Here is a 27,839-nt window from a genome sequence, read left to right on the forward strand (position 1 = left end):
ATTTTGCACTTGTGGGACTCGGGTTCTCGCCCCAAGAGGATTGCTATCATTTGCACAACTCTAGTGATGTGAGAATGCAGTGTGGGAGAAGGGGATTAGAATCCTCAAGCCGGCGCCGCGGTTCACTAGGCTAATCCTCCGCCTAGCGGCGCCGGCACACCGGGTTCTAGTCCCAGTCGGGGCGCCGGATTCTGTCCCGGTTGCCCCTCTTCCAGGCCAGCCCTCTGCTGTGGCCCGGGAGTGCAGTGGAGGATGGCCCAGGTGCTTGGGCCCTGCACCCCATGGGAGACCAGGAAAAGCACCTGGCTCCTGGCTCCTGCCATCGGATCAGCGCGGTGCGCCGGCCGCAGCGCGCCGGCCGCGGCGGCCATTGGAGGGTGAACCAACGGCAAAGGAAGACCTTTCTCTCTGTCTCTCTCTCTCACTGTCCACTCTGCCTGTCAAAAAAAAAAAAAAAAAAAAAAAAAAAAAAAAAAAAAGAATCCTCAGTGGCTGAGAACTGATGTCTTTGTGGATTTGATCAAGGAGGCAGATGGAACACACTGCCACAGAATTGTCTCTTCATTGGCTGACATTCAACTGCAATTTATGGTTTGAAATTCCAGAACCTGTTTTTGCACAGCAGTGGAAATGTAAGTCATTTCTGCCAGTTTGCTGTACATGGTTTAAAATGTCCATCATTCAGGATATTGAAAAACTGCTGCATTGTAACATAGCAAAGGCTTTGGTATGAAGCTGAGAGAGTCTTTAAGGCATCAAAAATGTGAATATTCTGGATTCTGCAAACCAGAATTTGCAAGAATGCATTATACTGTTTATAGGACATTTATTAATGTCCTACATAAGAGATTGGCATTTTGAAGTCATTTTTGCTTTCAAAACACACAAGGATAAAATGAACCTTCTCTTACAAACAGTATACAAAGGTTTGGTGTCCAGAGTGAGCAATTTCACTTTCAAGAGTTTGCCAACATATCTGAAAAATGACTTAGGTGGATAAGCATAAATATCATAATATTTTATTTTGAATAGCAAAAAGTCTAGAAATAACTTACATGCCTTTCAGTAAAGATGTGGTTAATATTTTAAGGTGTATTTGAAATGCAGAGTGGCACAGAGGTATACACACACACACACAGAGAGAGACAGAGAGAGAGAGAGAGAAACAGGGAGGGAATAAGAATCTTCCATTCACTGGTTCACTCCCCAGATGGCCCCAACCACCAAATCTGGACCAGGCCAAAGCCATCCTGGCCTTCCACGTGGGTGACAGGGGTACTACCATCTGCTGCCTTTCCAGGCACGTTAGCAGAATGTGGCATCAGAAGCGGAGGAGCTGCGAGTCTTAACTGGCACTCTGTTATGGGGTGTTGGCATCACAAGTGGTACTTAACTCACTGAGCCACAGTGCCTGTCCCAAAGAGCTTGTTTACATGTGAAGATACAGATCCATGATAGAATGCTGTGTCCCTGTTGTTAAAAAATGAGTCACTCTTTATGTTCTGATGTGAAAGGATTTCCAGGATTTACTGTTAAGATAAAAAATAGCAAAAAAAAAAAAAAGATAAAAAATAGCATTCAAAAAAGTATTTGTAGATTCTAACATTGTGTAGAAGGAAAAGACACATATATATGCTTATAAATTCACAGGCTATTTGTAAAGGAACCTGGATAAAACTGGGAACGGGCTTGGCCTTGGGGATGGAGAACAGGGCCTGGGAACAGCGGAGTGAAGGAGGGTCTTTTACCACTCTCTGAGTTAGCGTCTTTTGCCTCTTAAACTTTGTACTAAGGGTGTATGTTACCTGTCAGAACGTGTAGTTGATTTGGTGGTTCCTCCAAATGCTAAACCTAGAATGACCATGTGACACAGCAATCCCAGTCCTGAGTAGAATAACTGAAACCAGGGACTCAGACAGACAGCGGATGACAGTATTATTCACAGTTGCCAGAAGGTGGGAACAACCCAAGTGCCCACCCAAGAGGGAATGTGATATATACCTACCATGGAATGTCTATAAACCATGATAAGGAAGAGAATTCTTTTTTTTTTTATTTTTTTTTATTTTTTTTTTATTTTTTTGACAGGCAGAGTGGACAGTGAGAGAGAGAGACAGAGAGAAAGGTCTTCCTTTTGCCGTTGGTTCACCCTCCAATGGCCGCCGCGGCCGGCGCGCTGTGGCCGGCGCACCGCGCTGATCCGATGGCAGGAGCCAGGAGCCAGGTGCTTTTCCTGGTCTCCCATGGGGTGCAGGGCCCAAGCACCTGGGCCATCCTCCACTGCACTCCCTGGCCACAGCAGAGGGCTGGCCTGGAAGAGGGGCAACCGGGACAGAATCCGGCGCCCCGACCGGGACTAGAACCCGGTGTGCCGGCGCCGCTAGGCGGAGGATTAGCCTAGTGAGCCGCGGCGCCGGCCCAAGGAAGAGAATTCTAACACATGCTACAACATGGATGAACCTTGAAGGTGTCGTGCTAAGTGAAATAAGAGACAAACAAAAGGACAGATACCGTAGGATTCTGCTTACATGCAAGGTCTAGAACAGGAAGTAGACTAGAGGTTACCAGTGCCTGCTGTGAGGGGAAATAGGGTCATTATCACTTGGTAGTCCTGGAGTTTCTGGTTGGGATGAAGAAAAAATTTAAGAAATATAGTTGAGATGGTTGCCCAACATTGTGAGTATAATTAATGCCACATAAAGGTACACTTAAAAGCTATGAAAATACTAATTTTATATACATTTATTTCACCACTGAAAGAATCAACAAAATTGAATTTAAAGCAAAGAGTCTTGTGCAGCTTAACCTCTTCCCTCCAGAGGCTTCCCCAGAAGGGAGCATTCTTCCTGCCGGATCCCGTTCTCCCTGAGCACCTAACACTGAGTGCGTCCTGTGTGCAAGGGTCCCATATTAGGCACTGCCAAAAATAGAAAGATATGTAGGCATGCGGCCCATGTTTCAAAGGAGCTTTGCACACAGCCTATGTGGCCCGTGTTTCAAAGGAGCTTTGTACCCAGCCTAGGCAGCAGCTGTGTGTGTCAGCAATTGAGGAAAGCAGGAAGGGGGCTGAGCAGAGGTGCAGCCATGGGCCTTGGGGGTGCACAGGCAGCAGTAACCTGATTTTGATAGGAAGATCCGGGATGGTTTGACAGAGGAAGTCCCCTTTCAGGAAGAAGTAGGATTCCTTAGAGGCTGAGAACGGATGAGCCGAGCTTCCTTGCTAAGGGCAGTCGCCTCCAGTCACGGGGAAGGGGCTCCGGAGGATCCTAGTGGAAGAAGAGTCTGTAGAGGCAGTTGAAGCTAAATGGCGTCCGTTGTTGAGTGTGTGATATAATTCATTAGACCTTCTGAATTCTGGCTGTGGGGGAGTAGCTTAGATATTCTTTCCATTCGTTTCCAACAGCCTGTTTACCATTTAGGGATATGAGCCTTCCACCCTTATCAAGCAGAGAACTTGAACAAGTTTACATTTTTTTTGTTTTCTTTCCAACTCAAACTGTGTTTGCCATCTAGTGATTAATCCGTGCCATTACAACAACCTACTTAGGCTTTGCTTCTCAGTGCCGAGCCAAGCTCACAGGCCTTCAAATTCCATTCTGTTGGCAGTCCCTTCTGCCCTGAGCTTCGCTTGCCATATGTCTGGATTCTGTACGTTGACGTTCAGAGACATGAGTAATGAAATCTGATCCCTCAGAGAGTACTAATGATAATCACATGAAAGAAAAAATGAGTTTTCGAAATTAAGTCTTATGAAAATTTCAAGAAGAACCAGACTGGATGAGTAACCAGTAGCAATATCTTCGTGTGACTCTCGACCTCTGATTTACTAGTGAGACTGGTTGACTGCAGTAGATACCACCGTCATTCCCAGGCTTTGTCTTCTTCCTGTATATCCTGTATATTGTGTAAATGGAGACAAAGACTTTAGCAGTTTTCATTCCAAATAAGTACCGCCTATTTAGACACATGTCTCCAAAGGTCTGACTTTAGGTGTGCAGTCAATATTGGAAACTATGCTTTCTTTATTTTTGTGGTAATATCATTAAGTAAAATTCCTTTTCCTTAGAAGGTTGTCATTAACCAGTTGGGAAGGTTGGCAGAGAAATACTGTGTTAAATGCTCAGGAGATTTAAAAATAAATATCAGTCACCCGGAATTCATAAAAGACCCAGGGTAACATTTTGAAGGAGATCTCACAGTTTCTAAGCAATAATATTAGACGTCTATATTGGAAAGCGCACTGTCCACTGTATCTTTGTGTCTCTGAGATCTAGACTGTGTTACCCATCAGTTGTGAACTCAGTGCCTATTTGTTACCTTTTAAGTGAGGTACTGTGGTTATAGCGTGTTATACACATAACTAATACTATAACATCTTTTCCTAACTTTGTTATAATCCATTTTCCCTCCCCACTTCCATGGCATCCAGGCAAGGCTTTTTTCAAACAAAGGATTATGCTGTAGAGATAGTGAGTACCGTTCCCACCTTCCTGCCAAGTTCAGATGAGTGATCAGGTTGTGCTTTGACAGTCTGGGTGACACAGTCTGGCCTCCAATTCGGCAACACCCCCAAGCCCTGAAACGTGATAGAATATATCATGGGAAACCACTCACTCAATCTCTAAAACCTTGTGAGCTGCTCGACTGTCATTTTTTCAGCTGATATTGGATCTATTTGTGGTGAATGTCTTTGCGTCTGACTTTTGCAGGGAGAACCGGAGGTACCGGGTGTATGTTGTGATACCACTTCTGCCAGGATTTGAAGGAGACATCTCCACTGGCGGAGGAAATGCTCTGCAGGCCATAATGCACTTCAACTACAGGTGCCAAAGTCTCAGTTGTCTGTTAGGGCTTCCAATGAGCTGTGCACGGGAGCTGGTGAGGGGAATGGCAGTGTGTCTCCACATCCATTCCATGGAGCGTTGAACAAATGGACATCTGTTCATTTTACTTTTAAATTATAGCCTCTTTACTAGTTGATAAAATTCAGATGGAGCCAGGAATCATGACTGGTGGACTTAGGCCACAAGCCAAGTATAAAAGACCAAAAATATTCATCTGTCTCTTAAATGCATTGCCTATCAATCTGTCTGTCCATATAAAATAATAACTTATCCTTAAGCCATGAAATAGTTATAAGCTAGTTTTTGTGATAAATAGATAAAAGAAAGCAAGCTAAAGTGGTATGATTTGAGTGTAGTTGGTTATGATTCTTTAAACTCTGAGTCCTCGAAGCCTGGTTAATAACGACCTCTGTGACAAAATGAAGACTCCTGACTCCTAGAATATGAATTCTGTGTTCACCCACACATCTTTTGTTCAAATTTTAGGGAATGTGCAAGTGCTGTTCTTGCTATTTTTAAAGCAGAGTTTCCTAATTCACTCAAAAAGGCACACTTGGGCTCCTCTGAAGCCTCAGCTGTGGCAGTGGGGGACTGGGAAAGGGGCGACAGTTCCAGCTTGGTAGGGGGCAGGATAGAGAGGGGCGTAGAAGGTGAGAGGCAGGCACCTTTGACCTTTCCTCTGGGTCACTGGACCAGGAAGGAAAGCAGAAGTGAGGGGGTGAGCAGAGCCCCCTGGGCAGGAGTCCGCTCCCAGTTACCAGCTCCGTGGCCCAGCTCAGAGCAAAGCCTTGATCCTGGATATTTTCTTTTTGGGCTCTCATGTTTTTCTGAACCACCTGCCTTTTCTCATTTGATTGGTTACTCAAACTGTTTCTGAGGAGGGAAAGGACAAACAAGACTGTACATAGAACCCTTACCGTGTAAGCAAGGCCCTGGGCAAACCAGGGTTGGGGTGTAGGTCAGGTGGTTGGTCTCTCCCAGAGGCAGCTCCACAGGGTCTGCTGTCCTCCCTACAGTATCTGAGGGCCCCATTTGCTGGGATGTTTTTGGGATCCTCTTGGTCCTTGCTGACTTTTCAAGCTTGTATCTGCCAGAGTTTGTACTGAAGACTTGTGTGTTCCCAGTAGGGTAGTTTTGCCTAGTTATGGTATGAGAGCTTTGGCTTATACACTTAGATTGAAGATGTATCCATTTCTAATGTTATCTGATTTATAGCGTGAGAAGCGAAGCTTCTCAAGTATTTAAGGCATTGACATATACTTAATTGGATCTTATCTGCTGCAATTACCATTCTTATATTATTATTGGAATATTGTCGACGATAATTATTTTCTGTGATGATTTTCTTGAGTGTAAACCAGCTGAATGAAATAACATGTTCAGCAACCAAAACTATAACCTTTCATTGTGCAAAAATATCTCTATGTGCTGGCAGCATTTTAATAATATCAGCATTCCCCAGGCATAACTGTATTTTTAATTACTTTCACAGAGCAAGCAGATGGAGCATAGAATTTTTTATTTCGTCAGTCTTTATAATTCATCAACTATTAACTATTATCACAGTCTTGAGAAACAAAATCAGAGTCAGTTATTTGAGGCCCTGTCTTTCACTTTTAAGGAATTTCACCTACTTTAAAGACAGCCCTGGGTAATAGTTTGGTTAATTCCTAAATTATTCTAAGTGTTTTGTCCTTTTCACCATAGGAAGCAATGTGATTTTGTAAGTATTTTTATCCATTGCATACTCTAAATTTTACCTTTGCTGTCACCAAATTTTTTAAGGTGGAAAGTTCATTCACAACCCATCTCTTTTTAATAGCTTCTCTTTCTGAAATATAGTATCAGTGTTTTCCAGTTTTAGTTTACTTTACCATTAAACAACTACCTGGGCCATCAGCAGTGTGCTATTCATGTAGTATTTTTAGCTTTCAAAATGTTTGTAAATGTTCTTATATAAGCATCTGTTCTGTTTTTTCTTGGGTTAGGGGTATACCCACAGACATTGGAATTGAAAGTGGTCATTTTGAAGCCCCCTTAATTGTTTCTCTACATCTTTCAGAACCATGTGCAGAGGAGAAGATTCCATCCTTGGACAGTTAAAAGCTGAGCGTAAGAACAGTTTCTCTACCTCTGTGGTTGCTTTTGATGATGAGAGTGCGGTATCGCTAATCATTAATATTTTCAGAGTGTGATTATAGAAGTGCCTTCATTAAAGTCTCCTTATTCTCATTAAATCGACCAACCCAGTGTCCAAATGAAAACACTCAGACTTGGCGTGCATAAGTAATTAAAAATGAATGTCCTTATAATTTTATTTTATCTTAAATTTATATGCGTTTTAATAATGGCAGATTCATAAAGCATTTCACAGAGACCCTTGATATGTATTCGTTAGTCCTCCACCAAGCAAATGCTATAAGGCCAGCGGGCCTTTATACAGCCTTCTATCAATGTAGACATTCTCATGTTTGAGGAAGAAAGCCTATCTTAGAACCATTTTACCACCATTAACATTTTACTGGCCTGTTAGAGTCTTGCAATAGAGGTGGAAGACTCAGAAGAAATCCCAATAATTCACTTCTGCAGTTCTTCAACATTTTCAAGGGTACTTGTTCAGGCATGTTCTTAATTTATTCTCTTACATAGTTCTTGGCTGCAATTTATCATAATTAGGCATTTTTTTCTGTATCTCCCTGAACTAGCTCCCAGTATATAGTAGGTTCTCAATAATATTTTGTAACGTCTGTGCAGTAGGTACAAAAGATTCCATAGAACTACGCTAGCTTCAGACCCAAGTTGTCTGGCTCCCAACTCAGCTGGGGGTAGAGATTATGAAAGCCTGGATGGCCACACTAAGCAAACTGAATTTTGTGCGGAAGACAAGGTGAGCTTGGTAGAAGCCTCTCAGCCTGGGAGCCAGCTCATCAACGTGGTGCTCTCACAAAGCTTCACTCCCTGTTGGTAATCGGAGCAGAAAGAGACCAGCAGCAGGCAGGAGATGGGGGATTGGTAACAGAAAAGAGGGGCAAGTGTGAGGAAGACGCATACAGGACTTGAGGGCTGGGAGAGCAGATGAGTGCGGGGAATGAGGTGTCGCGTTGTTCTGAGGGTGCGGACCCTCAGACCCTCATCATTGACCAAAGGCTTCTAACAACACAAAAGGTGCTTATTCCAGAAAAGCAGCCGAACCTTAGTAAGAACAGTGAGCTTTGTGGCTTTGTGGCATTTAACTCGCTGTGAACCCGTGCCTACCCACTCCTCGGGTCCGCAGTGCTCCTAAAAACCAACAGTTGGAGGGGGCAGAGCAGACTTGAAATCCTTGCCCCCGGCAGTTCTGAGTGCTATCATTATATGACCCATCTGCAGTGCCCTTTAAACTGCCGCTCAGAGGACTTGTGTTTATTTCACTGAACTCAGAACTTGCTCAGTGAAAGTGACATTTTACCTGGGTATTTATCAAAAAACCAGTAATGATGATTTGACATCATAGCTGCCTTGGGCAGCAGTAAGAATCAAGCAAACAAGAAGTTTGTTCAAATAGTTGAAGGGGGCTGGGGTGAGCTTTTGGCACAGCCAGTTACAGCCAGCTATTGGGATGCCCACATCCCATATAGGAGTGTCTGGTTCTTGTTCTGGTTACTTCACAATTCTCATTTAGCTTCCTGCCACCCATGTGGGAGACCATGATAGAGTTCAGCTTCCTGGCTTTGGGGATTGAAGCAGTGGGTAGAAGATTCCCTCTTTCTTCCACCCTCCTCTTCCCCCTCCCCCTCCCTCCCCCCTATCAAAAAATAATTTAAAAAAACTATTTCTGCAAAGAAGAACATAGACCCAGAATGGCTGTGTTAGTGACTTCCACTATCCACAAAAAAATGAACACAAATCCTTCACACACACACACACACACACACACACACACCCAAAATAGAAGGAAGTAATACTTTCCCAAACTTATTCTATAAAGCAATATCACCCTAATACCAAACACTAAGTCATTTTAAGAAAAGAAATCTATAGACTAATGCTCCCTATAAATATAGACACAGAATCCCTTCATGAAATACTATTAAACTGAATTCAGTAGTATAAAAACGATTATACTTCATGACCAAATGGTACTTAGTCTAGAAATAGTTGTTATTATAACATCTGAAAATTAATATAATAAAAGACAAAGACCACACATGATACTTTCATTAGACACAGAAAAAGGATTTGATAAAACCCAAATCCTTTTCATGATTAAAATGAAAAATCTCAACCAACTAGGAATAGATGGAAACTTCTTCAATTGGGTGTTTGTAGATTAATACCCACAGCCAATATCATACCTAAAGGTAAAAAACTATAACTTTCCTCTGTGAGCAGTAACAAGATGAGGATATTCACCCTCATCAACATTGTACTAGAGATTTTAGCCAGAACAATTTGGCAAGAAAAATGATTTAAAAAGAGAGAGAGAGAGAAAGGGAGGAGTGAAACTATCTTTTAATACAAGACTAGATCTTGTATATAAAAAATCCCAAGCAATCCACACATGCATGCATACACACAGAGATAAATTTAATCTAACAATGTTGAGGATATAAGATCAATATATAAAATCCAATTCATCTCTATACATTAGTAATGAATAAGCTGAAAGTGGAATTAAGGAACCAGTTCCACTTACAGTGTCATCCCCAAAAGGAGATACTTAGGAACAAATTTAGCAAAAGTAGTTTAAGATTTGTACACTGCAAATTATAAAATATCATTGAAATAAATTATGGAAGATCTTTCTTAATTGAAAAATATACTGTATTAATGGTTTGGAAAACTTTTTGTTAAGATGGCAGTACTCCCTAAATTGATATATGGATTCGGCACAATCCTTATCAAAAGCCCAGCTGCCTTTTTGCAGAAATCAACAGTTTAATGCTAAACTTCATTTGGAATTAGCAAGCAGTTAGCATAGCCAAAACCATCTCAAACACAGCAAACTGGAGGCCTCATGGTCTTTATTGCTAAAATTGCTACAACCTGAAAATCATCAGTGTGAAACTAGCAAAAGTCTGATGTATAAATCAATGAAAGCATTGAGAATTCAGAAATGAACTCTTGTGATTATGGTCATTTGAATTTCAACAGGAGTACCAAGACACCTTAATGGGGAAAGACTAGTCTTTTCAACAAGAGATGCTAGGGGGCCGGCGCCATGGCTCACTTGGTTAATCCTCCGCCTGCTGATGCCATGGCTCACTTGGTTAATCCTCCGCCTGCGGTGCTGGCATCCCATATGGGCACCGGGTCCTTAGTCCCGGTTGCTCCTCTTCTAGTCCAGCTCTCTGCTGTGGCCCGGGAAGGCAGTGGAGGATGGCCCAAGTACTTGGGCCCTGCACCCGCATGGGAGACCAGGAGGAAGCACCTGGCTCCTGGCTTCTGATCGGCATAGTTCCGGCTGTAGTGGCCATTTGGGGAGTGAGCCAATGGAAGTAAGACCTTTCTCTCTGTCTCTCTCTCTCACTGTCTAACTCTGCCTGTCAAAAAAAAAAAAAAAGAAAGAAAAAAAAGAAAGTAGTGACTTAAGCTTTTAGTACATGTGTATAATTTTTAAATCTACATATATGCATATATATATTGGTGTTCTGTGTTCAGTAATTTTTCATTAATCTCAATATATAAAACTTTGGAAAACAACTGCAGATATGATATGTATATCATTTATAACAAATAGTTTCCAAATGTATCTAATTGGATCCAGGAGAGTTGCCAGGGCATTATCTGTCTGTATTTAACATGACCATGAATGAGTAAGTCTATGAAAGATGTACTGATAAAAAAAAAAAAAATCGGGAAAGCTATTCAGTGCTGGCCGTGGCTTGTAAAAACACAAAGATGAGGTTCTAGGAGAACAGAGAACAGAGAATGAAAACAAGTTATTATTTCATTGCTCAACCATGAAAATGTCCCGGACTTATTATAAAGCATGTCTTTTGTCTCAGCACCCTTTTCCTGCCTTTGCCTATTCAGGGGAAAAAAAAAGTTAGATATTAACACAATAAGGAATTTCAGAGTTAAGCCCGCTTGTGAAAAGATTTCCAAGTACCTGGGAACAAGTGAAAATAAAGCATCTCAGGGGGAGAAATGATCATATTCTGAACTTGGGAAAAAAGATTAATTACATAATGTGCCCTTCTGAACTACAAGGTTGTATTGTTGGTTTTGTTTCTGTAAATGTGCAGTGGGTTTTAAACGCATAGACCAGTTACTCTCTAATGGATAGGGAAATAGAGTTCTCACTGTTTCAATTATTTAGTATAACAAAACTGCTGCTATGAATACATTAAATTTACTGAAAAGAAACCCAGCAGCTATTAATGCATAATTATCTGATACTCCCGTCTTCAGAGACTTAATGTTCAAAGTATTCCTTTATCATTTTTGTAGTGTTTGTGAATTATTGCATTTTAGCAACCAATTTAGTATATACTTTAACATCTGGACCAGACATTGAGCCAGGCATAGAAATGTACATATACCAAGGGTTCAAGTTTTTAAGTAACAAAAGCCTCTAATAACTCCTGATATCCTTCCATGAGAATTATTTGTAATTATTGAATGTATTATACTAAAGCTCTGCTCTTTAGAGGTACACACACAGAGAGAGGTTTCTATGTTTTTTTATTTTGGTTTGGTTTGGTTTTTTTTTTTTTTTTTTTTTTTTTTTGGAACAGGTAGAGTTACAGACAGTGAGAGAGAGAGAGACAGAGAGAAAGGTCTTCCTTCCGTTGGTTCACTCCCCAAATGGCCTCTACGGCCCACGCGCTGCGCTGATCCGAAGCCAGGAGCCAGGTGCTTCCTCCTGGTCTCCCATGTGGCTGCAGGGCCCAAGCACTTGGGCCATCCTCCGTTGCCTTTCTGGGCCACAGCAGAGAGCTGGACTGGAAGAGGAGCAACCGGGACTAGAACCCGGCGCCCCAACCGGGACTAGAACCCAGTGCTCATATGGGATGCCGGTGCCACAGGTGGAGGATTAACCTAGTGAGCCACAGCGCTGGCCCCTCCAGGTTCCTAAGATACACTTGTGACATATAGTTTGGAATCTGCCTGATCCTTGTCCACCACTGGCTTTGGATAACTCTGTACAACACTCTGGGCATTCCCATGTTTCTTGAAAAGGCACTTGTTTCGCCAGTGTATGATTGAGAACATGGGCAGGCATCAGCAGCTTCGTACCTGTTACATGTTGAGCCAGGGTTTTCCACAGAAGAAAGGGCTGGCCCAAATATTTTCATACTTCCTTCCACCCAGGACAGTGCTCATGTCGGGCAGGGTAGGGACGGGGGAGATCAGTTCACAGCAGAGAGTGGGGCCCCATTGCATTTGAAACCCTCTCATTTATTTTTTTTCTTTGGGATCCTGTTACTGGTGCTGTTAACTTTCTTCTCAAGGCCATTTTTCACAGAGGAATGAAAGTTTTAGGACTTGGTTAGCACTTTTGCATTGGCAGGGATGAGCGAGAGGTGGCCGTGGGTGGCGGCCCGAGGCTTTGAGGAATCGATGTTTCGCTGATACTCTCAAGGCCCGCTGCGGAGGGGCACGTAGCTGTGCTTTAGGAAATTAAAACTTTCGACGACGTGAAACCTTCATGTTGCCAATAGCTACTCAGTATCAATAATCTTAAAACTATATCTTAAATTTCAGATAATTTCAGACTTGGAGAAGTTTCCAGAACTGCCATATGCATGTGTTTTCTGGGAAAACAAGGACAGTCTCTTAAGCAGCTTTAGTTCACTTATCAAAAGAAGCGTAATTCACATTGATAATAGTACTGTTATCTGGTTGGTAGACCTCGCTGAGATCTCGCCAGTCGTCTTACTGATGTCTTGGATAGCAGAAGAGGAGGATGTTTTTCTGGTCTGGATTCACTTCTCAGTCCCATGTGATATTTAGTGCTTGTGTATCTCACTTCTCCTTTAATCTAACATAGTCCTTCCATGTTCGGGGGGGGGGGGGGGGGGGGAGGAGGTATGGAGCTTTCCTGACCTTGACTCTGTGGAAGAGAACAGGCCAGTTATTCTGTAGACTGTCCTTCAATCTGGGTACGTCTGTCAGGTCCTGTTTAGATCTAGGTTACAGCTTTTGCGCTGGGCTATCACAGAAGTGGTGTCATGTTCTTAGTGCAAGATACTGAGAGGAACATGACACTGATTTGTCCCTTTAGTGGTTGCATGGACTTGCATCATGCAGCGACAGTGGTGTCTGCCAGAGATCTCCCCTGTAAAGTGGCTCTTTTCCCTTTTGTAATGAATAGATATTTTATGGGAAAACACTCTGAATGTATGAATATTCTGCTTCTCGTCCAACATTCACCTACTGGTTTTGGTACATTAATGATTATTCCCTGGATCAGTTATTGCTCTGACGGTTGGCAAATGTTGACTTTCTGTTTCCATCATTTCTTCTATACTTATTACTTTCTTTTTTACAAGAGAAAGATTGATTTATTTATTTGAAAGGCAGAGTTACAGAGAGGGAGAGACAGAGAGATCTTCCATCTGCTGCTTCACTCCCCAAATGGCCACAACGACTGGCCAGGGCTGGCACAGGCCAAAGTCAAGCACCTGGAACTCCGTTCGGGTTTCCCACATGGGAGGCAGAGCCACAAGCACTTGGATTATCTTCCCGCTACATTCCCAGGCTCGTTAGCAGAGAGCTGGACCAGAAGTGGAGCAGCCAGGACTTGAACAGGCACTGCAGGTGGTGGCCTAACCCACTGAAACACCAGCTCCTATTAGCTTCTTTAAAATTAATTAGTTGAGTTCTGTTGTAATGAAAAATTTCCCTTCTTCCCCATTTATTTATTTATTATTTATTTATATGAGCGTGGACTTACTGATTCTTGTTTTATTCAGTGGATTGTGATCTTGATGCTTAGTCTGCTTGGGTTTGGCCAGTGAGGGCCTCCTTAAACTGGCTTCCTGTCCTTTTGACAATTCTCCTCAGTATTCTGTTTGCTTTGATGCCGCAAGGTGTTCCAGAGTCATACATGACAGCACCAGGCCTAGAATCATCCATTTCTCCAAGGAACCTCGGTTCTTTTAGTGAGACATGGTATTTACAGATGAAAATCTAGGTGCTAGACATGATCATTGCTACTGAAATGTTACTGCTTTAGGTCTTTTCTGTACACACACAAACCTATGCATCTGCCTCTGTCCATCTGTCCATCTAATCTACCTACCTTCTTACCCGTCTTCATACTGGTACCTCCAATTCCAATCTCATGTGACAGAATTCCTTCTAGCTATTTCTCTTCCTATTTTAAAAATCCTTTCTCCCACAGTAAAAAACCTGGCTATCATTATCCAGAGCATACTTATGTATTTTCTCAACTTAAAAATACACAAAAGATTGCTCTGGAATTGTTAGCCTATACTACAATGAAAACTAAATCTAACATACAAGAATGTGACTTTTGGCCGGTGCCGCGGCTCACTAGGCTAATCCTCCGCCTTGCGGTGCCGGCACACCGGGTTCTAGTCCCAGTCGGGGCGCCGGATTCTGTCCCGGTTGCCCCTCTTCCAGGCCAGCTCTGCTGTGGTCAGGGAGTGCAGTGGAGGATGGCCCAGGTGCTTGGGCCCTGCACCCCATGGGAGACCAGGAAAAGCACCTGGCTCCTGGCTCCTGCCATCGGATCAGCGCGGTGCGCCGGCCGCAGCACGCTGGCCGTGGCAGCCATTGGAGGGTGAACCAACAGCAAAGGAAGACCTTTCTCTCTGTCTCTCTCTCTCACTGTCCACTCTGCCTGTCGAAAAAAAAAAAAATGTGACTTTTGTTGTCTTTAGCCTAAGTAGATACACTGAAATGTCTATAACCAAAAATTATTTGAATTATGTTATTAATTTTTAGAAGCCTTTTATTTAATGAATATAAGCTTCATAAGTACATATAGTGTTTCTTCCCACCATACCCACTCTCCCACCCCTATTCCCTATCCTCTTCCCAGTCCCATTCTCCATTAAGATTCATTTTCAATTAACTTGATACACAAAATACCAACTCTGTACTAAGTAAAGATTTCAACTATTTATGCACACACACAATATAAAAAACAGAATAAGTTTTACAGTTAAATCTCATAGTACAACTAATTTAGGACAGAAGTCCTGCATGGGTAGTAAGTGCACAGTGACTCCTGCTGTTAGTTTAACAATTAACACTGTTATGTATGACGTCAGTGATCACCTGAGGCTCTTGCCATGAGCTGCCAAGACTATGGAAGCCTTTTGAGTCCACAGTCTCCATCAGTATTTAGGCAAGGTCATAGGCAAAGTGGAAGTTCTCTCCTCCCTTCAGAGAAAAATACATCCTTCTTTGATGGCCCCTTCTTTCCACCGGGGTCTCACTCAAGAAATCCTTCATGTAAGACATTGCTTTTGTCACAGTGTCTTGGTTTTCCATGCCTGAAAAGCTCTCATTGGCTTTCAGCCAGACCAGAGTGCCTTGATGGCTGATTCTGAGGTCTTGTTATTTAAAGCAGTTGTCATTCTATGAATCTGCTGTGTGGACTACTTTCCGTGTTGGAATATTCTCTCCTTTTTATTTCTGTTATTATTACAAGACACTTAATCTTATTTATATGACCCCTTTAACACTTAATTCTATATATATGATCACTTTGACACTTAATATGGTTACTTTAACACTTAAGATGACATTTTTACCACTCAGCTTAATGTGATTTGGGGTCCCATGCGAAGTTTGTAAACTGTACACTAACAAGTAAATCCATGGGCATGTATGCAGAACTATAGAGCTTTACAGTTACAAACTTCCTCCTCCTTCTCTTATTCCCACTCTTATTTTTCACCGAGATCTATTTTTCAGTTGACTTTATACACATATGATTAATTCTATGTTAGGTAAAGAGTTCAGCCAATGATATTAAGAAATAAAAAAAAAAAAAAAAGAAAGAAAAGAATAGAACTGTTCCTGAACAGTCATGACAAGGGCTGTTCAAGTCATTGCTTTTCAAAGTGTCAGTTTCACTTTTTCAGGTTTCTTTTTAGGTACTCTGTTAGTTTTCACAGATCAGGGAGAACACATACTTATTTGTCCTTTTGGGACTGGCTTATTTCACTAAGTATGATGTTTTCTAGATGCATCCATTTTGTTGCAAATGACAAGATTTCAATTTTTTTTTACTGCTGTGTAGTCTTCCATGAAGTACATATCCCATAATTTCTTTATCTAGTCCTCAGTTAATGGGCATTTAGGTTGATTCCATGTTTTATCTATTGTGAATTGAGCTGCAGTAAACATGGGAGTGCAGGTAACTCTTGTATTTGCTGATTTCATTTCCCTTGGGTAAGTTCCCAAGAGTGGAATGGCTGGGTCATATGGTAGGACTATATTCAGATTTCTGAGTTGTCTCCAAACTGTCTTCCATAGTGGTTTTACCAGTTCACATTCCCACCAACGGTGGATTAGGGTACCTTTTTCTCCATATCCTCATCAGCATTTGTTGTTTGTTGATTTCTGTATGAAAACCATTCTAACTGGGAGAGACAGTTAGGTGAGTTAGACAGGGGTGAGGTGAAACCGCATTGTGGTTATGATTTGTATTTCCCTTATGGCTAGTGATCCTGAGCATTTTTCATGTCTACTGGCCATTTGGATTTCATCTTTTGAAAAATGTCTGTTTAAGTCCTTTGCCCATTTCTTAACTGGTTTTCTTTGTGTGTGGAATTCCTTGATCTCTTTGTATATTCTGGTTATTAATCCTTTATCTGTTGCATAATTTGCAAATAATTTCTCCCATTCTGTTGGTTGCCTCTTCGCTTTCCTAACTGTTTCTTTGCAGTATAAAATCTTCTCAATTTGATGTAATCCCATTTGTGAATTTTGGCTTTGATTGCTTGTGCCTCTGTGGTCTTTTCCAAGAAGTCTTTGCCTATGCCAATGTCTTGCAGGGTTTCCTCAATGCTAATAATTTGTTGGTATCAGATCGTAGATTTAGGTCATTAATCCATTTTGAATGAATTTTTGTGTAAAGTGTAAGGTAGGGGTCCTGCTTCATATTTCTCCATGTGGAAATCCAGCTTTCCCAACACCATTTGTTGAAGAGACTATCCTTGCTCCAGGGATTGGTTTTAGCTCTTTGGTCAAATATAAGTTGGTTATAGATTCTTTGGTTGATTTCTGGGGTTTCTAGACTGTTCCATTGGTCTGTCTTATCTGTTTTTGTACCAGTACCAGGCTGTTTTGATTATAACTGCCTTGTAGTATGTCTTGAAATCTGGTATTGTGATGCCTCCTGCTTTGTTTTTGTTGTATAATATTGTTTTAGCTATTTAAGTTCTCTTGTGTTTCCAGTGAATTTCAGCATCAATTTTTCTAGATTTGAAAAGAATATCTTTGGTATTTTGATTCATATTGCATTGAATCTGTAAATTGCTCTTGGAAGAATGGACATTTTGATGATATTGATTCTTCCAATACATGAACATGGACATTTTCCTCAGTTTTTTTGTATCTTTTTCTATTTCTTTCTTTAATGTTTTATAATTCTCATCATAGAGATCTTTGACTTCCTTGGTTAAGTTTATTCCAAGGTATTGATTTTTTGTACCTATTGTGAATGGGATTGATCTTACAAGTTCTTTATCAGCCATCACATTGTCGTGTATACAAAGGCTCTTTTTGTGTGTGTATTGTTTTTATATCCTGCCACTTTTCCAAACTCTTCTATGAGTTCCAGTAGTCTCTTGGTGGAGTCTTTTGGATCCCCTGTATATATAATCATGTCTTCTGCAAATAAGGATAGTTTGACTTCCTCTTTCCCAATTTGAATCCCATTGATTTCTTTTTCTTGTCTAATGGCTTTGGCTTGAACTTCCAGGATGATATTGAATAGCTGTAGTGAAATTGGGCACCCTTGTTTGGTTCCAGATCTCAGTGGAGATGCTTCCAACTTTTCCCCATTCAATATGATGCTGGTCATGGGTTTGTCATAAATTGCCTTGTTTGTGTTGAGGAATGTTCCTTCTAAACTCAATTTGCTTAGTTTTCATCATGAAAGGGTGTTGTATTTTATCAAATGCTTTCTCTGTATCTATTGAGATAATCATATGGATTTTATTCTTCAGTTTGTTGATGTGATATATCACATTGATTTGCAAATGTTGAACCATCTCTGCATACCAGGGATAAATCCCACTTGGTCCCTGAGAATGATCTTTCTGATGTGTTGTTGAATTTTATTGGACAGAATTTTGTTGATGGTTTTTGCTTCTATGTTCATCAGGGAAATTGGTCCGTAGTTCTCCTTCTCTGTTGCCACTTTTCTGGGTTAGGAATTAAGATGATGCTGGCTTCATAGAAAGAATTTGGGAGGATTCCCTTTCTTTCAGTTGTTTTGAATAACTTGAGAAGAATTGGAATTAGTTCTTCTTTAAATGTCTGGTAGAATTCAGTGGTGAAGCCATCTGGTCCTGGGCTTTTCTTTGTTGGGAAAGTCTTTATTACTGATTTAATCTCTATCTTGGTTGTGGGTCTGTTTAGGTTTTCTGTGTCTTCATGGCTCAATTTAGGTAGGTTGTATGTGTCCAGGAATCCATCCATTTCTGATAGATTTCCTAGTTTATTGACAAACAGCTCTTTGTAGTAATTTCTGATGATTCTTTTTATTTCCATGGTGTCTGTTGTTACATTCCATTTTTCATATCTAATTTTATTGATTTGGGTCTTCTCCTGTTTTTGGTTAGTTGGGCTAATGATGTTTCAATTTTGTTGATTTTTTCAAAAAACCAGCTCTTCGTTTTGCTGATCTAGTGTATTTTTTGTTTTGATGTTGTTGATTTCTCCTCTAATTTTAATTATTTCTTTTCTCTTACTAGTTTTGGGTTTGGTTTGCTGCTGTTATTCTAGATCCTTGAGGTGCATTGATAGTTCATTTATTTGGTGCCGTTCCAATTTCTTGATGTAGGCACCGATTGCTATAAACTTTCCTCTTAAGACTGCTTTTGCTGTATCCCATAAACTTTGATATGTTGTATTGTCATCTTCATTTGTTTCCAGAATTTTTTTTTATTTCTCTTTTGATTTCTTCTATGACCCACTATTCATTCAGGAGCATGTTGTCCAGTTTCCACGTGTTTGCATATATTCTAGAGATTTCAGAGTTTCTGATTTCAGCTTCATTGCACTGTGGTCCTAATACAATCTGATCACTCTCTGAGGACACACCTTCAGAACCATAAGTACCATACTTCACTCATTAACACAAGACTCGGGATCAGGCCTTTAACACATGGGTCTCTGGCAGACACCCAAACGGTAATAGATGCTAAATTGTGTGAAAAGCTTTTTAGCATTTACTGAGAAAATCACATGGTTTTTCCTCCCCAGATCAGTGCTGTCTTGTATTAATGGATACCTCATACTGAGCAGACTACCACCCCTGGAAGGCATCTCACTCGGTCATTGTGTATAATTTTGTTGACATGTATTCCTAATCAGAAGTCTATAAATACTAAAGCTCCTTGGCAATGTCATTAAAGACAGTATCCCCTAGGGCACTTATTGAATTGATTTCTGCTGAATCAGGATTCTGGGCAGGGTCACACAAATCCACTTTTAACAAATCCCATCGAGGTGGCCCTTATGCACACTGAGAACCACTGTTCTGTGTTATGTGACGTGATTTTTAAATGAGAAATATTGCAAAAATACTTTAGCAAAGACCTTGCTCTTTACAAAGCTGCTTTGTATCTTAAAATTTTTGATCTTAGGTCTTAAGCAAGCTGCAGGAACGGGGGTGATAGAGAGGAACCAAAAGTAACATATTAGCTGCCACCTGAATGTCCATTCACTCATTCATTTAACAGTGTGCAGAGTTGAGGCTAACAAATTATATAAAACCCAGTTCTTTTACAGCAGTAGGAAAAAAGAAGGATTGAATAAATGTTTGTAACCTAGTAGGCCTTATATTAAAAATATTTTCCAGAAATTTTATTGGCATGAGAGGCTTTAAAAAAGGAAATGATTTTTTTTTGTTTAGATATAATATTAACAGGTGGGGAAAGAAATCTATTTGCAAAAATCTGATTTACAGAAAACTCTTTAGGAATGCTTTTCTGATGCAAGATGCACTAGTACACTAACACATCAACTCTTGTCTAACACAACTACGTAAGATCATTCCATCACGTCAGGGACACAGAGGGACTGTATACTACCTATGAAAGAATTTATTTCCAAGACACTTAAGCTTAATAGAAACACTACAACATTGGAAGTAAAATAGAAAACATCAGTAATAAATGGAAGCTTCAGTAAATGGAACATGAACTGCCTGAAGTTCTAGTAGTATGCTTCAGATTCTCTATAAGAAAAAACATTATTTATACTCTTTTGCTGTTAGAATTTGTGATGGTTTGATCCCACTCCATTTATTCTTAGTATCAGACTTTGCTTATCCAGGACAACTGCTGTGTGGGAGAGAGATCATAAAATCTTGTGACTGATACTGGCACCAGGATCCTGATTGTGGGTTATCCTGCTAATCACATGAATGGTCCTCTCATAAGGAGACGAGAGGGCAGCATGTTAAAATGCAAACCTGGTACCACCGACTCTGAAGGTAACTCCACTAAGTCAGATGTAAGGATTCTTTCATTTCCTGATTTTAATGACCCAAAAAGGAGGAGAATTTTTAAGTTGCCAGCATTTTCATTTACCCAGAATCTGTAAAATGTGACCGCTGCTTAGTGGTGACTGTCCTGCACACTGCGTATTCACCAGGTGGTTCTGGCACACATCTTGCATCGGATTTAAACTGTAGCAGGTGTCCGCCAACATAGAAGCAATGTCACTTTGAAGTCGTGAGTTAACTACTGTGGCTCAGCTTTAACCATCACTGTTCAGTAATTTTTCATCAAATCACTAACATAAAATATTTATATTTGAAAGTTCTTTGGGGTTACCTCAGTAAAGAAAGATAGCAAGCATGTGAAGATTATTTTTAAATGTATAACTATCCAGATTAATAGTATTATCATCAGAGGCCAAAAACGGATCCTGGGTGAATCCTGAAATGGACAAAATACATATATTCTCAGCGTCCTGGTTCAGTATATTCTGAGCAGAGATAAAATGTGGTGTGCCTTTACGGAGCTTAGTCACACTGATTTTGATCATTTCTTTTTATTGTGTTTACAGTGGGTAATCAGTGGATAAACTACATATCATTCTGTGGCCTTAGAACGCATGCAGAGCTAGAAGGAAACCTGGTCACTGAGCTGATCTATGTCCACAGCAAGTTGCTAATTGCTGATGATAACACTGTTATTATTGGTAAGTAGTGGTCTTTAATTGTGTTCCCTGCACTGACTGAGCTTGTGCCTAAGTCTTTCTTCCTATTCCATCCAAGCTTCCTTTGCAGTTGAGAGACACATGAATAAATATCTAGACATAGTAACATATCTAACACATTTCCAAGTCAATCATTTCTTTTAAGTCCTTTTTAACCTTATTTTTAATCTATGAAGAATTGGAAATCAAAAGCAGTTTAATGGACTTTGTGCAAATTACAGTTTAACCCAGAAGTCTAATGGTCTCTGATCTGATTTGTTTGATTGATTGATTGATGAGACAGAGAGAGAGAGCGAGCTCCCATCTACCAGTTCACTCCCCAGATGCGCACAGTGCCTGGAGGAAGGCCAGGACGAAGCCAGGATCCAGGAATTCAATCCAAGCCTCCCACATGGGTGGCAGGAACCCAGGCACTTGTACCATCTCCTGCTGCCTCAAAGGGTGCACATAAGCAGAAACCTGGCGTGGGGGCAGAGCCTGGGCTCAAACCCAGGCACTGTGATACGGGAAGCAGGCAACCCAACCACCATCCAAACACTCACCCCTTATTCTTTATTCCTTTGATTTTTATATTGGATCCAAGTGCCTTAGTTTGAGGAATTGGTGGGGGAGAAATGAAGAGGAAGAATGTACCATAGGTGAGCACCCCATGGTGATTTGTTTGTGTTTACACCACATCCACTTAACCGTTACCCCAGATCCAAAGTTATGGAAAAATCAGAATCAGAAAGTTATTAAAATATTGCAGCCTGTATGGTGTAGTTGTTTTTTCCTAACATCTGTGTGCTGGGTGTCACTAATCAGTGTGCAGAGCAGGCCAGCCTTCTTGAATTGCTTGGGTAAGGAGGGAATTGTGTGTTAATGACATGGTCTAGACCAACACTGAAGTCTGCATTCTCTTCCTAACAAGAAGACACCGTAGATTTCTCCTGAGGCCTATCCCCACCGGTGGGTCAGCAGGAAGTTCAAGCTGTACATCCTATCCAGATAAGATCGAGTTAACAAGAGGGTTGAATGTTAAGCTTTCTTCCTCCATTTTCCCATCCCAGAATTGCTTGCTTTGTAATATTGTGTTACATGAACACTGGCAAGTGAGAAGCAAGGTCTTGATGACCAGTCAGGTAAATGAGCTGACCAGGGTTGGGGCATGTTACTGAGAGATAGGTCGTGAACCAGTCATCTGTTTTAAATAAAATGTAGTTTCTCAGCCATAATAAGATTCTTCACTATTCTTTAAGAACCTATGTGTTGTGCAATGTTTTGAAATTTTTTGGCAGCAAATATGCTTTTTCCATCTCTGTCTTCTACTGAGAAGATACAGAAAAATCCTCTAGCTAGCAGTAATGAGGCTGTCTTGTTATTGTAATGGAATATGGTTTGAAAAGAAAGGAAAAGTAGTTCTGAAAGCACAAAATGTATGTGGAGAGAGAGAGAGATTAGATACAGAGGTGGATGGATCGATGGGTAGATAAATTAGATATTCTTTTAAACTTATACAGGACATTTAAGAACAATGTCTTTTTTTACCTTTTATTTTATAGAAATCAAAGCTCTTTAGAGGTTTGTTTACTTCCCCACATTCCCCCAATGCACGAGATTTCTCTTATTTTTCTTAAACTACTCTGACTTTGTTCTTTGTTCTTCAAAAGCCAACCTCACAATATTTTTATATTCCATCTGAAAAATGACAGTGCAAAAGAGAAAAAGTATTGATGTTTGCTGGAATGGAAAAACAAGCACAGCCAAGTAAAATTCAGTCGGTCTTTTCAGCAAGAGTTGAGAACTCTTGTAATGAAGTTTAACAAATGTACGCCTTTCCCTTTGAAAGACCGCTCTCACCTTCAGCCTGCTCTACTCTATATAAAGTACAAAAGCAAGGTGGAATTCAGGAACAGAGCTAACAGTTAAATATATTGCTTGAGTTTTTAAATTGGTTTGTTTTCTAGAAAGGTTTCCAAACCCTGCAAAGCTACGGTTTGTTTAGACCAGCTAGCAATAATTGTTCTATTGTGAACAGAGCTCTTGCCCACTCTCTTGAACTTCAAGTCAGGGCCATGGGGGTATGAAGAGGTCTTGCTTGGTAGTTCTTAGAGGCTGGCTGTCTTTTTTCCCTTCCCCAAGCATGACTTAAAGAACAGATTCCTCCCAAGGAAAAATCAGGAGCTTCCTATGTTCTCTCTATCTCGGCGGAAACTCGAAGAGTAAGCAGATGGTTGCATGTTTTAACGCATCAGCCCTGTTTAAGCTCATAACAGAGAAAAATGTTTCAGTTCCCAGGAGTTTGAGAGGATAAGAAATGTTTACAGTTGTTAAGCAAGCCTTTAAAGCTGAAAGGAATCTAAAGTAACTTGCGGGCTGGCGCCGCAGCTCAATAGGCTAGTCCTCCACCTAGCGGCGCCGGCACACCAGGTTCTACTCTGGGTCAGGGCACCGGATTCTGTCCTGGTTGCCCTTCTTCCAGGCCAGCTCTCTGCTGTGGCCAGGGAGTGCAGTGGAGGATGGCCCAAGTGCTTGGGCCCTGCACCCCATGGGAGACCAGGATAAGTACCTGGCTCCTGCCATTGGATCAGCGCGGTACGCCGGCCACAGCGCGCTGGCCGCAGCGGCCATTGGAGGGTGAATCAACAGCAAAGGAAGACCTTTCTCTCTGTCTCTCTCACTGTCCACTCCGCCTGTCAAAAAATAATAATAAAGTAACTTGTGGTTACTTTTTCTAACATGGCAACCTTATGCTAGAAGAGTTGACTCACTGGCATAAGAAAAATGACTAATTGTTTATTCTCATTTTTTTCCCCATGAGGAAGACTTGTTTTCTCACATTGAAGATCTCTTTTGTATATAGTTTTAATCACTTGTTGCCCTGCTGGTCATCAAATCTGTGACGGAGTCCAGTTTTATAACCCATGGTAATTTTAACATTTAACCAAACTGACATTTGTTTTCATAAACAAAACATGGCTATCTTTTAAGTAGAATATTGGCTATGTGAAATCATTGTTTGTAATGTTCACTAATCCAGTGCAGGACACAGTGTGGAGAAGTAAAACTCGGGTGAAACAGTGCCACTGCCCTCAGAGAGTTTTTGGGCTAGAGGAGCGGCAGTGTTTCCTGCCCCTACACCAGAAGCAATGGGGTGGGTGGCTGAACTGGCAAGAGGGTCCACAGGCAATCACTGAGTGTGGGTGGGTAGGGAAACTCTCCGGAAGTCATAACACCCGTGTTGCAAGGGGAGCTGCCCCAGTAAAGAGGGGTTCTTTTTATTCTAAGAATTTCTAGTCCTAGGGGGTCTCAGCCCTGACTGCTGTAGATTTACCTGGAGAGCTTTAAAGCTAAATACACGCATACATTATGGATGGATGGATGGATGGATGGTGGATTGATGGAAGGAAAGATAGGTAGATAAGTAGATAGATAATATATATTAAATTGGTAAATAATAGATAAGTAGATAGGTAATTATATATATATATATATTAGCTAAATAGGTAGTATGGAGAGAGAGAATGAATATATGAATATTTAGGGGGGAAACTTTATCCATGTCTGCAGTGTACCTTAAAATGGATAAGAAAAAGAGGGATGACTGATGGATACTGGAATGGAACAGTATACCAACACCTAGTTCCTTCCTCCAGAAATTCTGACCTGATTGGTCCGGTGTATTTGGTTTGGGACTCAGCATCAGGGGATTTTGTCTGTTTTTCGCATCCGTATTTTAAAAGGTTTCTAGGCAATGCTAATGTGTAGTAAGGGCTGGGAACTTAGAATCTGAAGGCACAGGGTGCACAAGTGGTGGAAACTATAGAACAGCCCAATTGGGTTCAAGAGCAGAACTGATTTTCCTTGAAAGGAAATAAACTAAAAGACGGTAAACTTGGTCTGTTGTTTTTCTTTTCTTTTCTCTTTTTAAAGGTTTATTTAATTTATTTGAAAGGCAAAGTTACAGAAAGAGATGAAGAGAAAGATATCTTCTGTCTGCTGGTTCATTTCCCACATGGCTCTAATGGTCAGGGCTGGGCCAAGCCAAAGACAGGAGCCTGGAACTCCATCCTGGTCTCCCATGTGGGTGACAGGGGCCCAAGCTCTTGGGACATCCACTGCTGTTTTCCCAGGTGAATTAGCAGGGAGCTGGACTGGAAGTGGAGCATTCGGGACACGAGCCAGTGCCCATATGGAATGCTGGTGTTGCAAACAACACTTTAACCCACTGTACCACGACGTCAGCCCGGGAGTATTAGTTTTCTGTAATTGCTGTGACAAATGATGTTAATGATGCAAACCAACACAAAGGTATTATCTGACACTTCTGCAGGTTGTCATTCGTACACGGGTCTCACTGGACTAGAGTCAGGGTGCCCGCAGGCAGGCCAGCTGCACTCCTGTCTGGAGGCTCCAGGGGGAGAATCCAGTCCCTTGCCTTTCCAGCTTCTGGAAGCTGCCCATGTCCCTCGGCTCATGCCTGTTCCCCGTCTTTGAGAGGCAGCAACCCTACATCGCTGAAAACGCTTCAAGTCTCAGTGTGCTCTAGAGTCATATCCACCTCTGACCGCCTTCATTTGTAAGTGCCCTTGCCATTGTTTTGGATAATAATCACCCTGCTGTAAGGTTAGTTGATTTCCAACTTTAAGTCCATTTGCAGCCTCAGTTCCCCTGTGTCATGCAACAGGGCAAATGCACAAGTTTCAGGAATTAGGATGTGAACGTCCTTGGGGCTTATTACTCTGCCTTCCACAGAAGAATTCACAATCTCTTAAATAAGACATATCCAAAAAAAAAAAAAAAAAAAAAACCACAAACAATAAAGGAAAACATACATAAGCCCAACTGCATTAAAACTCAGAACTTTATCCACTAAAAGATACTGTCAAGAATAAAAAGACAAGCCACAAGCTGAAAGATGTTTACAACACATTTAGTTTTCAAAATATGCAAAGAACAGATTTAAATAAAAAAGCCAAACATCCAAAGAAAAATGGCCAAGGCCAAGCTAAAGGAACTTCATCAAAGAGAACATACTCAAAGCCCATGAACTTGGGAAAAGTGTTCATTCTCATTCATATAATAATGACAAAAGTAACCACGTTTAAATACCAGAAAGGTGAAAATTTAAAAGCTTAACTATCTTAGTATTGGCAAGGCCGTCCAGCAACAGTGACCCCCAGTTACTGCTGCTAGGAACATAAATTGGAAAACCCTTTAGAAAATATTCTGGCACTGGGACCTGCATTGTGGCACAGTGGGTTAAGATGATACCTATGACACCAGCATCCCATGTGGGTGCCAGTTTGAGTCCCGGCTGCTCCACTTATGATCCAGCTCCCTGCTGATAACCACGGGAAAGCAGCAGAAGATGGCCCAAATCCTTAGACCCCTGCACCCAGCTAGGAGACCCAGATAGAGTTCCAGGCTCCTGGCTTCTGCCTGGCCCAGTCCTGGCCATAGTGGCCATTTGGGGGAGTGAACAAGTGAATGGAAGATTCTCTCCCCCCCCCCCTCCTTCCCTCCCTCTCTCTCTCTTCTCTCTGTGTAAATTGCCTTTCAAATAAATCATAAAAAAAGAAAAAAATATTCTGATAGAACCTAGTAATGTTAGCCACCCTACAGCTCATCATCCACTACTGCCCACACATGTGTGGGCTGAAGAACAAATACAAGTGCTCCTGGGGTGGGTGTCAGGAGTAGCAGTTAAGATGCCCCACATCCCATATGAGCGTGTCAGAGTTCAAATTCCAGCTTCACTGCCAATTCTAGCCTCCTGCCAGTGTGCACCCTGGGATGCAGCAGGTCATGGCTGTAGTACCTGGGGCCCTCTCACCCACATGGGAAACCCAGATTGAGTTCATGGCTTCCGTCTGGCCCAGCCGTTGTGGGCACTGGGGGAGTGAACTAGCAGTTCAAAGAGCTCCATCTCTTTCTCACTATCTGCTCCTCTCTCTGCCTATAATTTAAAAAATTATAAATAATTTAAACTTAATTTAAATTATAAATAATTTTAATAATTTGAAAAATACAAGAGCTCTTCACAAAGTTTGTGTAAAGTATGTATTATGAAAAAACTATACATGAATTTCAGAATTTTTTTGCACCAAAATGATCTTTCCTTTTTCCTGAACTTTTTGAAATGCCCTCATATAAACAACTCTGTAGAGGAGAATTGCTCATCACAGCAAAATTCTGGAAGCAATGCAGACATCCATCAACAGAATGAATAAATAAATCCCTGGTGTGTTCATTCAAGGAAAATAAATGCATTACTGTGCATAGATAAATCCCAGAATCATGATACTGGAGAAAAGAAAGAAATCTCAAAAGATTATCTGCTATGTGGTTTCTTTTGTATAAATTAAAAAGTCTAAAGCATTCTTTGTTCAGGAAAACAGTGTCGGGCGTGTACATGAAGTCCAACATCGGGCCTCCCTCTGAGGAAGGAGGGCTGTACCTGGGAAGGTCCAGGGGGCTCCCGGGCTCTGGGGGTCATATTTTCAGCCTGGGGAGAAATCCAGTGACTTTGAGAGTCAGTGCTCTGGGTAATTCCAGATCGCCCTGGAAGTCCCAGAACCGTACCCTCTGTGTTCCTCCTCTCTGGAGTGAGCCCCTCACCTGCAACCCCATCTCCCCCCCCCCCCACCACCA

At 41.4% G+C, this 27,839-nt stretch overlaps 1 protein-coding gene across 8 annotated transcripts in view; it reads left to right on the forward strand.

Moving 5' to 3' along the window:
• Positions 1-27,839, forward strand: part of PLD1 (phospholipase D1) — a 244,843-nt gene that overhangs the window by 193,601 nt on the left and 23,403 nt on the right. For all 8 annotated transcript variants that reach the window (XR_011388052.1, XR_011388054.1, XR_011388053.1 and 5 more), the window contains 3 exons: positions 4,710-4,823; positions 6,907-6,956; positions 21,054-21,188. Coding sequence is in view for 5 of the 8 variants with exons in the window: in XM_070072511.1 (XP_069928612.1) it covers positions 4,710-4,823; positions 6,907-6,956; positions 21,054-21,188 (299 nt within the window). In the remaining 3 variants the exon portion in view is untranslated. The remainder of the gene's footprint in view (positions 1-4,709; positions 4,824-6,906; positions 6,957-21,053; positions 21,189-27,839) is intronic.

The sequence above is a fragment of the Oryctolagus cuniculus genome, chromosome 4, assembly GCF_964237555.1.
Source record: "Oryctolagus cuniculus chromosome 4, mOryCun1.1, whole genome shotgun sequence".
Classification (NCBI taxonomy): Eukaryota; Metazoa; Chordata; class Mammalia; order Lagomorpha; family Leporidae; genus Oryctolagus; species Oryctolagus cuniculus.